Source organism: Megascapheus bottae, chromosome X (genome assembly GCF_031878675.1).
Source record: "Megascapheus bottae isolate mThoBot1 chromosome X, mThoBot2.hap1, whole genome shotgun sequence".
Lineage (NCBI taxonomy): Eukaryota > Metazoa > Chordata > Mammalia > Rodentia > Geomyidae > Megascapheus > Megascapheus bottae.
In genome coordinates, this window is record NC_143547.1 from 66,426,394 (window position 1) to 66,442,238 (window position 15,845).

Sequence of the window (15,845 nt, forward strand, 5' to 3'; positions counted from 1 at the left end):
CAAACCACACCAAAAAAAAAACAATATTTCATCTCTAGATTTGTTTCTAAAGAGTCATAACTACTAGGAATTGTTTTGTAATTCACAAATTAAGTGAAGTGCCACTAGGGAAAAACAATGTTTAATACTAATATCTTCATGTTCTTTCCCCTAGCTCTGCCATTGGCATACTCTATCACTTGAAAGTCTATACTTGAGAAAATAGAAATGTATTAATTAAAGAAACAATTATCACAGTTAAGATCACAATCAGTGCCAGTTGTTTGGAGGAGATTTTTCTGTGTCACACCATGGCCTCTGGGCCAAGCAACACAAAAGCAGAATCTAGTCTCTCAGATAATCATTACCTGTTACTCATAGCCAAATATATCTAATTGTCCCTGCATTTTCAGAGCTCTACTTCCTTCATGCATATCAGTTTTCAAATATTAATGTTCTATTAGAGGCTTTAATTTAATTATTAAAAAAACTGCTCAAGTTAAACTAATATCTCCTACTATAGTCTGCCTTAGTCTCACTTACAAATGGCTGAATTGGAAACTACCTACTCATATTGACAATCCAAACTAGATTTCCCTAAGCCAAGTGAATTAAAGAGAAAATGGACTTGAAATAAACTTAGGCCCGAAAGAGACAAAAAGAAAACCTAAACCTCAGAAAACAATTTTAAGAAATTGAAAATATTCACTATCAGATACTCTTGAACTGGGGTTTAAGCCCAGTTATGATTATCTGACTGCTTCTTATTCAAAACTTTCAATTTAAAAATGTATTTGGTTATTTGAAATTGGATAGGGAAGGGGGAAAACAAGATGAGGGGTGGAGGTGGGGGAGGACAATAGGGACCAAGACATGTGAAAGGGTATCAATGTATGTGAGTTAATGCACCTCCTATCTGGCAAATATCATGTAACCCTCCTATTAATTACAATAAAAAATACGAAAAAATTCTCAAAGAAATCTATCCTTATATTACACCATATTGGGTTTCCCTAGCCTTAAATTTGGTGGACATCACTTAGCTATGATTAGGTTTGTGAACATTTGCTCAGGGAATGAACCAGCTGAGGGTCAAAAGCAGAGGATGCTCTGAGAATCTAAGATCAGTGACATGTGTGTGGTTGGCTCAGTCTGCAAGACTTAATCGTCACAAAGGTAGATATGTGACTGAAAAGAACTGATAATGTCTGTTAATATTCTGTCTTATCTCTCTGTCTCTGTCTCGCCATGTTTGTCTATCTGCCTCTCTCTCTCTCTCTCTCTCTCTCTCTCTCTCTCTCTCTCTCTCTCTCTCTCTCTCTCTCTCTCTCTTACACACACACACACACACACACACACACACACACACACACACACACCTAGGGAACTAACCTTTGAATTAAACTTTTCACCCTGCCAGCTTACACAGGGAATCCACTTTGTTCAAAAGAGCAAACTATACAATCCACGAAGAGGTGCCCTTCATGCTCTGGAAGTCAGATTTAAGAGCAAACATAATCCAGAAAGCAGAGCCCGCCAAGGCCAGTGCTGGTGGCAATGAGGGAGAGCAGCTTGCCACAGAACAGAGACCAGATGGGGCCCAGTGGGAGAAACTGAAAACTGGCCACCCTGGCACTCAGAAACTTAATGGAGCATCAGAAGACTATGCACATGAAGGCAATGCTTAAGCATCTGACATTTAGATGGCCTGGTGCTAGCCCATGAGCCAGGAGCTCAAGTAAAACAGGCTTCACATGTAACTTCCTGCCTGAGTCTCCTAAATGCTTAAAACTCCAGGTAGCTGCTCCAAACACCTGCCTGTCAATCTCTGTCTTACATTCATTTTGTCCTCAAAATTAATTTTCTCCCTTTTCAATGGCCAAATTAGAAAAGGAAAGTTTTAAGAGAACCTATTCATTTTCGAAAGTACTTCTCAGGAGCTGGGCGTGGTGGTTCACACCTGTAATCCTAGCTATTCAAGAGGCTGAGATCTGAGGATCAAGGCTCACAGCAAGTCCAGGTACAAAAGGACCTGAGACTCTTATCTCCAATTAACCTGTAGAAAACGGGAAGAAGTAGGGCGGTAGCCTTGAGCTGAAGAGCTCAGGGACAGTGCCCAGGCCAAGTTCAAGCCCCATGACCCACAAAAAGAAAAAGAAAAAGAAAGAAAGAAATTCTCAGGTTCTGCTCAATACAGAAAGCACTCATTCACTTGGGGAACTTTTAGAACAAAGGGCAGCAAAGCCATGTCTTTTCAGGAAGGAGCTCAAGAAGAGAAAATTAGAAGTACTAAAAACATTCCCAGTGAGATTCTGTTATTTTAGCCACAAGCTTACAGAGAGTAGAAAAGGAGGAATGTGATAGAAAGAGAGAAGCTGTCAGACTTTATTCTGATTTCTAAAATATGAAGCAAATAGGAAATGTTAACAATTGTTAAATCTGAAGCCTGATGATTCATGCCTATAATCTCTGAACTCAGGAAGCTGAGACAAAGTGAGTTCAAACCCCTCCTGGGCTACAGACCAAGATGAGTTCCAGACCAGTCTAGGCTACCGTTTAAAAAAATACCTGGGTGACATGTACCATGTTTTATTTTCTGGACCCTGTATAATTTAGCTATTAAATGATTGCATTTTATAATTAAGAGAAATTCAACCAGGAATTAACTAGTGAGAATTCAAAGGCCAATTATCTGCCAAGGGAATAACAAACTTGCCCACCTTTCAAAGATTTTGCTAATAAAACCTTACTTTAAGCAAACAAAGGAGGTAAAAATGTAGACCTACAAGAAAGAATCTACTACAAGGTTTCTTTAACTATAAAGTGGCCACTACTGTGGTTAAGTTAGCATAAAATTTACAAAACAAACACTGTTTAGATGCACAGTTTCTCAGGAACACAACCACCTCTAAATGAGTGAGGGTCAATCTTCCTGTTTAGCTATGTAAAGGGAAGCAGCATCGAAACTGCATCAGAGAGAAACAACTATCAAGCAACATGGAGTGTATTTCTAAGGCAAATGTCTGCCCTGCAAGTCATTTGCCTCTTCTGTAACTTCCACTTTCATGTCTGTAGAATAGAGACACTGGTCCCTTCTGACAACTCTTCCAGGAATGCTATTGACGCTGTATAGTCCTGGCCAATATTTTAAGCAAAAGTCTGATTGATAGCAAAAAATAAAATGGGTTTCTGCAGGGGAGCCCAAGCTCCAGAAGGTAAAGCTGCTCTCCCAGCCACTGTAGGCCTTTCCTTAGCCCCCTGGGGGTGGAGGACTCAGGTTGGCACTAGCAGACTGGACACCCACTGGAAGCTGAGTGACCCCACTATGCAGTCCACACCAAAGCCACTCCTAACTACACAAAGCCAAAGAGGAAATGTAACTTGAAGAGCATTTCCCTCTGCAAACAACTGATCCTCTGGGACTTTCACTTCAAGCCGCTCAATTGTTGGAAGTAAATGAGGCTCACATTAAAAGCCAGTCACTCACACATCAAGAAATCAAGCCTAGAGAGGGGCAGCCACTCCAGAACTAGCCTCTCACTGCTCAGTATAGGATTTACCCACATCTGAGACACTTGATCCAGCAAAGCTGTGCCTCCTCTAAGCCCTGAAATCTGAGTTACATCTGCAGGGCATTCACCATCTTACGTTCCGTGCAGGCACCTCACATCCACTGCCACACCATAATTGATAATCCAGCTTTACCAGGAGGTGAATTCATCCTTGTTTATTCCTCTAATCCCTAACCAGAAATACTGTGGAACCCCTAACTTTAGCCTCTGGACATAAGCCATTGGAGTCTGGGGCAAGGTTAGGGAGGGGTCTTTCTCCTACCCGATAACTCTAACACAGAGACAATGGAAAAACAAGGTGAGGCCACTAAATGGACCCAAAACTAGTGGTCCTACGATAAGAGGAATTCCAGTGCCCTGGAGGCCTCTCTGGAAAATGTCCTACCTCCGGCCCCTTAGGGAGAGAAATCTCAGGATCATTAGCAAGCACTCTGGCTGAGCTCAACTTTAGTGAAGGTGTACTGGGAGAGAGATGATCTCTAAGGTAACCAGTTAATTGCCAATAAGGAATGATAATAATAAATTAGCAAATACTAATGTAAACTAACTCAGTTCTGCAGCAGTTGCATGGAGACAGCAGATGAACAGTTTATTCTGGAACACATCTTGCAAGCTGATGTCCACTGGGATATGTACTGCCTAAGCTAGATATGAAACAGGCCAATAAACACATAATGCAGGCAATGGGTAGCCCTAGAATGTATGCAGGGAGAAGTGGAGCCCTTGATCTTTTGATAAAAAGTGAAGTGAGCACACTTGGAAAGATGTAGGCCTCAGTGTCTTCCATTGCTTCTTATTGCTGTCTGAAGATTGCTTTTGACCTTTAGGAATAAGACTTAAATGATTCTAAGACATCATCATAATAAGGAAATCAATTTTTAAAGAATGCTCATTGAAAGAATTGTTGGCATATTCTAATTGCAAATGATGCTTTGTGTCATTTCCAAACCAGTTTTGTTAATTGTCTAGTGCTTTGCAAACCTGCCATCTGATAGGTTTGTGGCTGTTCTTAACCTGGAGTTTTCATATCCTTAACTTTAAAATTCTGTTTTAAGAAACATATCTGAATTAGCTTTTTTCTTGCTTGTCTTCAAATTTAACTGATGCTTTACTTTTTATTATTTGCTCTAAAATTACTGTGCATTCGGCTTTTTTGTAGGATAACTGGAAGCATTAAATTCTGCCTGCCACATACGTCTTTGTCCTAGAACTCTGACACTGCTACTGCACCACTACTTATGAAGTTGTTGCATGAGTGACTGTATAGCAAAGCACACATATGCCCTTTAGGATGCCTCATATCAAAGATGTTACAGTTACCCAATGAAAGGTGGAAAATAAAAAAGAAAACTGAAGCTAAATTCTTAGGAACTTATGACTGCAATTCTGAAAGCTCTTAGCTACAATTGCTTACTCCCTTAGAGTTAGCATCTCAAAATCATTCAGCATTAGAAGCTAATTTTAAATGTCTCTTAAAGGAAATAATTTCACCCCTCCTGCAGGCAGGATTTTACATATTTCACTGAAGTCTCTATTCCCAGAAGAAACGAGACACATTTGTTCCACTAATCATGAAAAAAGATATCATGCACAAATGCAGATATATGTAGGAATAACACCTTCCAGCATCCAGAGGTACAATGTAGTCATACTTCCATTCCTTAACACTAGAAAAAATGCATATGAAATGAATCTAGTATTTTCAGAAGAAAATCTAAGCAAACTGACATAGTCCTCGTTCTCCCTTTTCAACCTTTCTTCTTCTTTGACTCTTTTCCCCACACATGTGAACACACACAACGGATTCTACGAACTAAATAAAGGATGCCAAGAATGCAACTCTTACCCTCCAGTTTAAAATGTTTAAAATACCTGGCATCACTAATTCTACAAAAGTCTTCTGTAAACGAAAAGGAATCTTCCATTTTTGCCTTCTCAAATTTATGTACAAAACCACGAAGTCCACTTAGTTGACTTCCTAAACAACACTATAGTAAATGACAATGTACTATTCTATGCAAGATTATCTCTGCAATGTAAGAAGCTTTCATTCTCTTTATTTACACACCTATGTTCAAAGTCACGTTAGTTTTATTTTCTAGGGCTAACAATATTCAGATGTGATTAAGTTTATATATGGACAGACTGAGACAAAAGTTATTGTATGGACTAGGGCTGTGGCTCAGTGGTACAACACTTACCTAGAGTGCTTACCATGCACAAGGCCCTTGGTTTAACCCCAACAGTAGCACTTAAGTTACATAGAAATAGTAGCAGAGTTGTCAAAAGAGAATCCTAAAGAATCTCCAAAATAGCAAGTGATTAGAAACTGTCCTGTTCTTCTTGCTAGTGAATCATTTGAATGATCTTAACTCTCCAACTAGACTGTGAACTCTCTGAGGGCAGAAGTGATGCCTGCTATGCAGCTGAGCACAGTGGATGTTCTGATATGCCTAGTGATCTGATATAAGCCATGATGATACATTTCAAAATATGGTGGAGTGGAAGCTGCACAAGATGAGCACTGCAGTTCTGACCATTGATATACTATGCCATTTCAAGTGAGTCTTATCAATGACTGCACAGCTCACATGAGGGGGTGTAGATTTATTATAAAAATTGACCAGGTAAAGGATCTGAATGCTAGCAATTTGGGGGTCCCAATCTGGAGAGTACTAATATGATATGGAATGAAACATTTCCCTGAATTGAAAATTTCTGTTTACTAGTCCAATTCCCTTAAGCTCCCTGGGTCCAATATCAAATGTTTTATTTTTGTATCCCAGGAAAATAATAAGAACTGTGCCTGGCACATTGTAAATGTGTTATGAATGCTAGTGGGTCGAATTGAACAAATGAAAGGGTAGATTAATGAAATAATATTAAGGACAATGGAAGTGACATATACAATTTAATAGAGAAATTCACATAGAATCTTATACTTATCACATCATAGTAGTCATTGTTCAATGCTACAACTGCTTAATAAATGTTGCTTTCTTAGATGGATTAATATGAAAAATGTAAAATGAAACTAGTAAATACATCAGAATATTATTATCCTAGGAATCTCATTGCACCTGTCAGTAGTATTTAGCATCCCATATTGCAAATCACATACAAAATAGTAGGAGACTAGAAATGGTTTTCCTTGTCTGTCTCCCTGTTAAAATATGCATCCATTTCCTAGAATGGCATGTTACAAAGAGCAAGTACTCAACAAATACCAGGTGAATGAATGAATGTATCAAGCATTGCTAGTCTTCTATGCAGCCTATTTTCAGAAACTTCTAGTAAAGAAGGAAAAAGGTGTCATTTTCCTCTGCAAGACTATGTGAGAGATGACCTATTCTGTGCTCAGCTATGAATTCTTTAAAAGTGCATTCCAGAAATCATTCTTAACCACATGGTACATGCTAGCTTGGATAAACCTCGCCTTGCACAACGAGATCTACGTGGCTTTTATTAAACAATGGGGTATGTCTGGCTTCGGAATCAAGTAGAGTATCAAAACTGAGATATTGCCTTTTCTAAACAATTGAAGCAACACTCTGTTTCATTCTTTCCACAGGAGATTACATGTCTAACACATGTAATCACAGCCCTGAGTCTCTGGCCTCTTCCACATATTTCATAGACACCAAGGCTCACATTTCCGTGGAACTTTGAATTGATTGCAAAGTCCTCAGGATTCAATGCTTTCTTCTATCTCCCCAAGCAATAGTACTACCAGCAACTGAACCCACAACCTTGATATCTTTTACCTCCATTATTTAATGATCAATATAAATCATCTTGTCACACAACTTTGTAGATCATATCTATATATAACCATTCTAAATTTCTCTAGAGAGATAATATCAGGTAAAAAGGCCACTGCCAATAGTGATTCTCCAGTTTTGGCTAGTAAAAATATCTAACATTTTGCAGGCATCCATAAAGAATTGGCTTGCAATACATAATGTCATATTTACCCTTGGAACGAACTTTCATGGTACATGCACCCATTTTGTAGATGAGGAAATAAAAACTCAGGTTTCATAGCAAGTGTAGCAGCAAATCACTTGCTCATTAAAAGTGTTTGCTGTTTCATATAATTAATTTTAGTAGAAATCATTTTTTTCAGAAACTAGAAGCAAGCAATGTGAGTTGTATTAGGACCCCTCTGACATGAAAAAATATAAACACTATGAGGCCATTTTGTTTATGCCTGATACACAAAATGTCACCGAGGCAGGAAGGTACAAACAAAGCAGCACTTTTAGGGGACTGTAGAGTGTTGTGAATCCTCATTCTTCTCTCCCGTGGTGACCTGCTCAAGAGTCTGAGTGAGTCCCTTTAACATATCCAGGCCTTTGTTTCATCGTCTACTCAGTGGGAATATACCAAGATACCTGATTTCAAGTTCCAAATGGAACAATGCTGTGAAGGTACACTCCAAATATGCAGTATTCCATTAATTAGTGGCCTGGACTAGGATATCGCCTCCCAGTACATCAAATTTCTAACCAAAGAGGAACTTAAGCAAGTTTTAGAAAAATAAAATTAAGTTACAAATTTATTTATAGCTTTCTACCCAGACACCCACTTACCATCATTCCAGTTATCACTTTATTACCATGAAATATTTCAGTATCCAACAAACACCTGACCAGATTGTGGTTTTTAGTACATCCATTTAAATACATCCACAGTAAAAGGAAACAGTTAACTCATATGCATAGCAAATACTTAAAATGTTCATATCAGTGACAGCTTCAACCTCCTCATCTGTCAAACATTATTACCAGAACTGTTAAGAGATAGCAAAGCTGCTTTTTAATTTTTTTTCCTTGTCTCTCACTAGCCAAACCATCCATATTCTTGGCAAGATGCTAGGGAACAGTAGTGTGAGGAAGAAAAAGCAAGAGGGGCATTCAGGAAGTTGAATCACTGACAAGGGGAAAGACTGGCCCCCAAACATTAGAAGGCTCCATTCATTTTCATCACTACTTGGTGACTCATTCTAGGCTACTTCAACTAGCATATTGGTAATACTGGATGCCGAATGCAGCATATTTTCAACAGGTAGAACAAATTTGTCTTATGATAGGACACTACACTACAGACAGATTTCAAGCCTCAGATTCCTTGGGTTTAGGATCCTAATTACCACCCTTACTCAAAAGTCCTACACATTAGGATACTTGTTGCCCTAAGAAGCACTGGTAGCTAACCCAGTGCACAGAAATGGGCTCAGGCAGGAAAGTTCTCCCTATCCCTGCCAGGGTATGTGTCAAGAGAGTGGTGATAGTAGAGCAAAATTTTAGAGGGTCTAGAAAGCCCTCAAAGAACATGTAGCGGCACTTACCTCAGGCAGGGGCACACCATTGATGATCAGATCTGGTTGTTGGGGGCCCTGGCTATTGAAAGAGTGATGGTAGATGTGGTTGGCACTGGCATTACGAGTATTCTGGTTCTCCACGCTCAGGAAAGTGCTCTCAGAGCGGCGGCAGCCTAGGGGTAGCGTCTGCTGGTGGTAGTCGAAATAGTTGAGGGAGGATGTCAGGGAGGAGCAACTGACAACATTCATCTTGTCTGTCTCCTCCACATCCCTGGGTACCAGGCGGATGTCATTCTTACTGATTTTTTTCTTCTTGCTTGATTTCTTTTGATGCCCATAGGAGTACTCAGCAATTCTATGTGACAGAAAAGGCAGCATGAATCGATAACACCCTCCCAAACCATGTACTGATTAATAAACATTAAGCACCCCAGAGGGTTGCACCCCATCTCAGCTCCAGCTCCTTAATCTGGTGCATTACATCATCGGGTTTCTCCCTGAGCTTTTTACATGCGAAAACAAGCTGAGGGCCATGAAGTATTCAAATTAAACATAGTAACCTCCCACCACCACCCCCTCAAAGAACTTCCTATACTTTAAATCTGGATTTTTTTCATTAGGAGTGGCCAGTGAGGTGGGGTAGAGGCTGGGAAAAGTTGAGCCTATGGGAGAGAAAAGCACAAAAATGCTCAAATCTAGAGCTTCCCTGGAACCCGAAGGAACTCCTGGGTGAAGTAAAAAACAAGTCTCAATTCAACAGAAGAGGAAATAGAAGAAAATAAAAATATAACCCCCTTGTCTAGATATTTGCCAAATGGCAAAAAAAAACACAAACAAACAAACAAAAATCCTCCTCCATCAGCTTCCTCTTTAAAGTGACCTGATCATTTTTTTGTACTGGGGTTAGATCAGCCTCATTTCTTAGCTCCTCAGCTTCCTTCCTCCACACCCTGATCCTTACCCTAGCCCAATTCTCTTCCACTTTCCACCCTTCCCCCTCCTCTCCTACAGAAATGTGATAACCAAACCCATTTGAATGAGGGGAAATGCCTTTTTACCTCTTTCCCCTAAGGCTCACTTTCTCCTCTGCCTTTTTGTCTTGCTGCTCGCTAATGGGAGAAACTGAGATGCAATGCAGACACTTGCTGTTTTGTCCTTTTATAAAACAGCCGAGGAGACAAGTGATGGTTAAACAATTACTGCAAAGGAATTTAAAGGTTAGTGCATTCAGCATCCTTCTCCATTCAGGTGTACCTACAAGCAGCTGTGCTGCAACTGGAACATAAAGAGCTCAATTTAATTAACACTGACACAAGTTCAGCAACGTGCACCAAAGACACCAAGCATTAAGAGACTTGTCAAAAGAAATACATTAAAATGTAGCCCGATTCTCAGTGCCATTTATTACTTTGCACATAATGATTTCGGTTTATTGTTTGAAAATTCAATTTCTGGGCAATAATCAGCAAAACAATAGGACTGATAAATCATACAGGTTGGTCTTTATAAGGGAAAGACTGCCTGTATTCTCACTTGACAAAGCTAATTGTCAGAATACAAAAAAGAAGCCCAATTCAAGCAACAATTGCAGATCATCTCACAAGTCTCATAAATGAATGGGTTTCAGGAAGAGGTTCTGTAGAAACTGAGAACAAGAAACCTCTGCCTAATCACATGGAAAGAAACACTCTTGAACTTTAGGTTTGGGAGCAGATGGGGAAAGTGCTTATCTTTAGAGGCAAATTCTTGCTGTCCTCAATATCTACCCAGAACTAAGTGACTGAGGTCCCCTCACCCTTTCATTCTGTGCTCAGGCCCACTTGTAATAATGGCAAGCTGATGCTACGGAGACTTGGGAGCAGATAAAAATCTCTAAAATCCAAGAACTAGAGTTGATTTTATTTTCTTTTCTGTTTAGGAAATCAATGGAAAGTTCTATTCATTTTTTTTACCAGTGATGGGTAAGTTTGGAAATACCCTACTCAATTATTCAGCTGAGGCATTCATCACATAGCCTTTCTGTATTGACCAATTATTTAATTAAACTGTACTTCATTAATCCCAAGCCATCACAGGGAAGAAAGTGCTTTACAACATACACATTGGGGTAAAGTTGCACTCTTTTCCCCATTCAAATTCTTTCCTCCCTGTTTAATGATCTCCCTGGCAAGCTCTCAGAAAGAGCTCTTAGAGTCATATATCACCAAGTGGTGGCAAAGCCTTCAATATCTTTATATCAAGCTGATTTCTTTTTCTTCAAGGAAAAGATCTTATGCATTTACTCTATGCTGAGAAAATGGCTTAAAAAGTGTTCCCCTTATTATTATCTCCATATAAATAAAATTTCATTCACCCTGCATTTTTCTCCTATAAAAAGCACCACTGGCAGTCACAGGTTTCAAAGGTAGGAGCAATATTAATTTCCATTTCTTCCATTTGAAATGACTCGATACTGAAGGAAAGAAAAGTCATGGCCATTTCACTAGTAACAGGATTAAAGCATTTATGAGGCATTGCAGCTGCTCTTTTATGGCACCTGATTGATATTCATGTGTGGTTAGCATTTGTCTACTAACTTGTGTAATGCAGAGAATAGTAAAAGGGAAACAATAATTGCATGGCTCTTATATATTCAGGGGGGCTCTGATTCACAGAAGTATATATTTCAGACGGTGTCAAATACAAATTAGACCTACAGGAACATATTTTGATTGATTAGCATGCAAGCACAGATGGCACAAAAGACACACTGGATGTGTAGGTGTACTGAAAATACACACACACACACACACACACACACACACACACACACACACACACACACCTTGGGTGGAATAGCAGCATCATTCATTTTTAGCAAAGTACAGAAACAACTTTTTTTTCAACCATTTCGATGAGACACTGCTGGAAAAAAAAATTGTAGTGTACTATCTGAAATTGGATTCCAGAAATTCTTAGATGGATTTGTTCTATTAAATTGCAACAAAGGATTTCAGCAAAAGACTCTGATACTCTAATGAGGATTTTAAAAAAACCTACACATCATTAGAATTTTCACATACCTCTCCTCTCCTGACCTGTTCTTTCCTCTTCTCTAATTCCCTCCTATACATACATTCTGCACAGACTTCAAGAGAAAATGCAACACAATAGCCCATAGTGACATCCTCTGGCAGCAACCAGATCTTAATGCCACAGCACAGTCCCACATTAGAGGAAAGCCCCATCAACTCAAAAAGATTGCTATTTTTACTGAAACATCTGGATGCAAAGTCTTGTCCCTCATTGGGATGTTTGGTCTCCACACAACAACCAACCAAAGAGATATTTGAAAACATACAGATGCTTGACAAAATCTCACTTTATATAGCCAGATGTTTGGGGACTGGTTACAAAACAAGCCAAGAATAGAATACAAAACACTAATCACCTGCTTTTCAACACACTCCTACTGTCTCCCCCTACACTATTTCTCATCTTAGACTTTCATCATCAACCTTTCTCCAGAGCCTATGCTTGCAGCAGGACTTGGTGGCTGTCTTTACTCCCTATGTTGTCAATACCAGTTAGCAGAACATCATTGTGCCCCGGAAATTAAATTATGGTGTTTGGTGGTTTTGTTGAAAATATGACCTCCTACTCCCCCCTCTCTCTTTTCTCTTCTCTCTCTCTCTCCCTGCCCCTCTCCCTCCCTGCTCCTCTCCCTCCCCCCTGCCCCTCTCCCTCATTTTTCTGCTCTAACTTCAGTGGAGATAGCTGTGTAAATTTTAAAATGATAATTGCTTTTCTGCTCATCATCATTATGTGACAGAATTCATTCAAACAGTAAATGATTGTTTTCCAGCAAATTGTCAAATCAAAAGAATTGATCAACTTGGACTGTCACAAACTTTTCACCCTCCACAGAGAAGCAATGTGTATATGCTGCATGCATTTAAGTAAAAAACAAAAGCATTGGGGATTTTACACAAACATAAACACACACACCTAACTCATCCAAGACATGGAAGGAAAGACAAAAGTTAGCTCTACCTGCAGTTGTAGGTCCGTATCTCTTTGTTGTCCCGCTTGCACTTGATTGCAACAAAGATCATAGTGACAAAAAGGATGCCCGCAATGGAGCCCAGAGCAATAATGAAAATCAGGGACAGGTTCACGGAGCCCATTGACTCTTGGGCATCAAGAGCCGGGGACAGGTAGATTAGGACGAGAGCAGAGGCAGAGAGAGACGTCTTGCCGTGGTCGTGTGCCACCACAATAAGCTCATAGGAAGCCTTGGAGCTCTCGCTAAAAGTACGGGTGGTTCTGACTTCACCGTTGACCTGGTCTATTTCAAAGTAGCCGCGGTCGCCCTCGGTCATGTCGTAGGTGACCCGGCCATTCTCACCCTCATCATAGTCATCTGCCTTAACTACAGTCACCAAGTAGCCTATGCCAGAGTTTCGGGGAATGTAGACCTCTGCAGTGCCGTTTATTAGGGGCGGGGCCGTGATAACTGGGGTGTTGTCGTTGACGTCCAGGATGATGACCCGTACAGTGGCATTGCTCTGCAATGAGGGCAGGCCACCATCCTTTGCCAGTACCTTAAATTCGAATGCTTTGGTCTGTTCATGGTTAAAAGACCGCAGCGCATAGATATCTCCGGAGTTGGGGTTGATGGAGACATAAGTGAACACAGGCATGTCCCGTACCTGAGAGGGCACGATCTGATAAGAGACACTACCATTGAGCCCCAGGTCGGGGTCTCGGGCTGACACCGAGAGCAGATAGGCGCCGGGTGTGTTGTTCTCCTGCACAATGACCTGATAATAGGGTTTAGAGAAGTGTGGGTGGTTGTCGTTCTCGTCAGTGATTCGCACAGTGAAGGATTTGGCACTTTGCAGCATGGGGACACCACCGTCTCGCGCTTGAATCGTAAGATTGTACTGGTCGTGTTGCTCACGGTCCAGCCTTCCATCCACCAGAATAGTGGAGAAGCTCTCATACTCCTGCAGCCGAAAGGGCACGTTGCCCAGCAAACGGCACTGCACACGTCCATTGAGACCGGAGTCGCGATCAGACACCCGAACCAGGGCGATAACATAGCCCGGGGGGGCGCTCTCACTCACCTCCACAAGCTCGCTGTTGACAGACAACAAGTTGATAACCGGTGGGTTGTCATTGGTGTCGAGCACGCTGACGGTGACCTTGCAGTGTGCAGGAATAGAATTGGGTCCTAGGTCCTTGGCTTGAACGTCCAGTTCATACACGTGGCCCTCTTCATAGTCTAGGGCACCTGTGACAGTTACCAAGCCGCTGTGTGGGTCGATTTGGAAGAGTTCTCTAGTGCGGTCGTTGACATAGCCATAGAAGGAGTACACCACTTGGCCGTTGGTGCCCTCATCTGGGTCAGAGGCATTGAGGCGAATGACGGGTGTGTTGGGAGGTGAGTTCTCGGGCACACTCACCGAGTAGGTCGACTCGCCAAACACCGGGTTATTGTCATTGGAATCAGTCACCTTGATGCTGAGGCCAACTGTCCCCAGGTGTGGTGGGTCCCCGCCATCTAGTGCAGTGATTCGAAAGCTATAGTGCGACTGTGTCTCACGATCCAGGCTCTTCTCTACCACGAGTTCAGCAAAGCGCGAACCATCGCCTCGCGTCTTGATCTCTAGACCAAACAGCTCGTTAGGCGTGAGCTCGTAAGTCTGCACGCCAAAGCTGCCAGAGTCTGGATCATAGGCACTGTCCAGTGGAATGCGCGTGCCAGGACTGGCGGCTTCTGAAATCTCTAGCTCTATCTGTGCAGCCGGGAAACTGGGTGCATTATCGTTCAAGTCCTTGATCTCCACCTTAATCACACAGATCTCCATTGAGCTGGACATGACCTCCAAGGAGATGATGCACTTGGGGCTCTGACGGCACAGTAGATCACGGTCGATCTTCTGCTTCGTAACCAATAGGCCGGAGCTGGGATTGATATCCACCAGGTGTGGAGCGGAGTTGGACACTACTCGAAAGGCGGAAGCCTGGCGGGGGTCTAGCGCGAAGCCTGCCTCTCGCGCATCCTTGGCCACGTTAGCGATCACGGTCCCGGCGCGCTGCTCCTCTTCAACTGAGTACTTGAGGTTAATGAGGGCTGCCGCCTGCGTCCACAGTACAGCCAACAGCAGCAGCACCGGCAGCAGGAGTGATTCCATAGCTGCGCGGGGCTCTGCCTGGCCTCGCCGCTCCACACCCCTCCGAGGCCGACGCCGCCGGCGCTCCAGCTTCCCGCTGGCTCGGGCCGCCTGTTGCGTGCGCCCCGTGGCCCCGGAGGCCGCGGGAGGAGTCCCGCCCAGGGCGGCCCGGCGGCGCGGGGGAGACACCCGCACCGGCTCCAATGCTGAGGTCGCAGGGGACTTGGCGGGGGCTTGCTGGGGGCCCGGGGGCTCCGAGGGCCCGAGGGAGCACCGCGTGGCCCCGAGCCCCCTCCCTCCAGCCCGGCTACTCAGTTTTCCCCTTTCAAAGTTAGCGGGGCGCGGCTGACCCCGGCGGCGCAGGGCTGCGGGTCGGATGGCGCCAAGAACACCAGCGGCTGAGTCCGAAGACCTTTGGGGGCAAAGCTGCGGAAGGCGGTGGAGACGGAGCCTTCCAGACTCAGCCCGACCCGCCGCAGCGCACAAGCACTGGGGCTGGTGAGCGCTGGGTCTGTGCACCTGGCATGCGCAAGGACCTCCCCCCAGCGCTACCCGCTCACTGCGGAGAGAGGAGCCTCCTGGTACGGTCCCTCCGGGGTCCTGGGGGGCCACACTGGGTTCTTCCAGGCCTAGTGGGGAAAGAAGGGGTTTGCAGGCGGGAGCCTCAGTTGCTAGCAAGTGCCTTGAGCGTCTGAGGATCAGGCAGATTTGGGTGGCGGCGGTCAGAGGGGCCGACAGAGGAAGGGGGAGGGGAGACAGGCTCCCAAATCTGCAGCGCGCTCCCTTGCGGTGAGGTGGGCGTCGGAGGGCTGG

General features: G+C 43.0%; 1 protein-coding gene across 1 annotated transcript in view; it reads right to left on the reverse strand.

The window, feature by feature from the left end:
* Pcdh19 (protocadherin 19) overlaps positions 1-15,053 on the reverse strand; it is a 107,176-nt gene extending 92,123 nt beyond the window's left edge. The window contains exons 1-3 of the mRNA XM_090326326.1: positions 12,907-15,053; positions 9,933-10,073; positions 8,902-9,229 (exon numbers count right to left, since the gene is read on the reverse strand). Coding sequence (XP_090182452.1) covers positions 8,902-9,229; positions 9,933-10,073; positions 12,907-15,053 — 2,616 coding nt within the window. The remainder of the gene's footprint in view (positions 1-8,901; positions 9,230-9,932; positions 10,074-12,906) is intronic.
* Between the last annotated feature and the right edge of the window lie 792 nt (positions 15,054-15,845).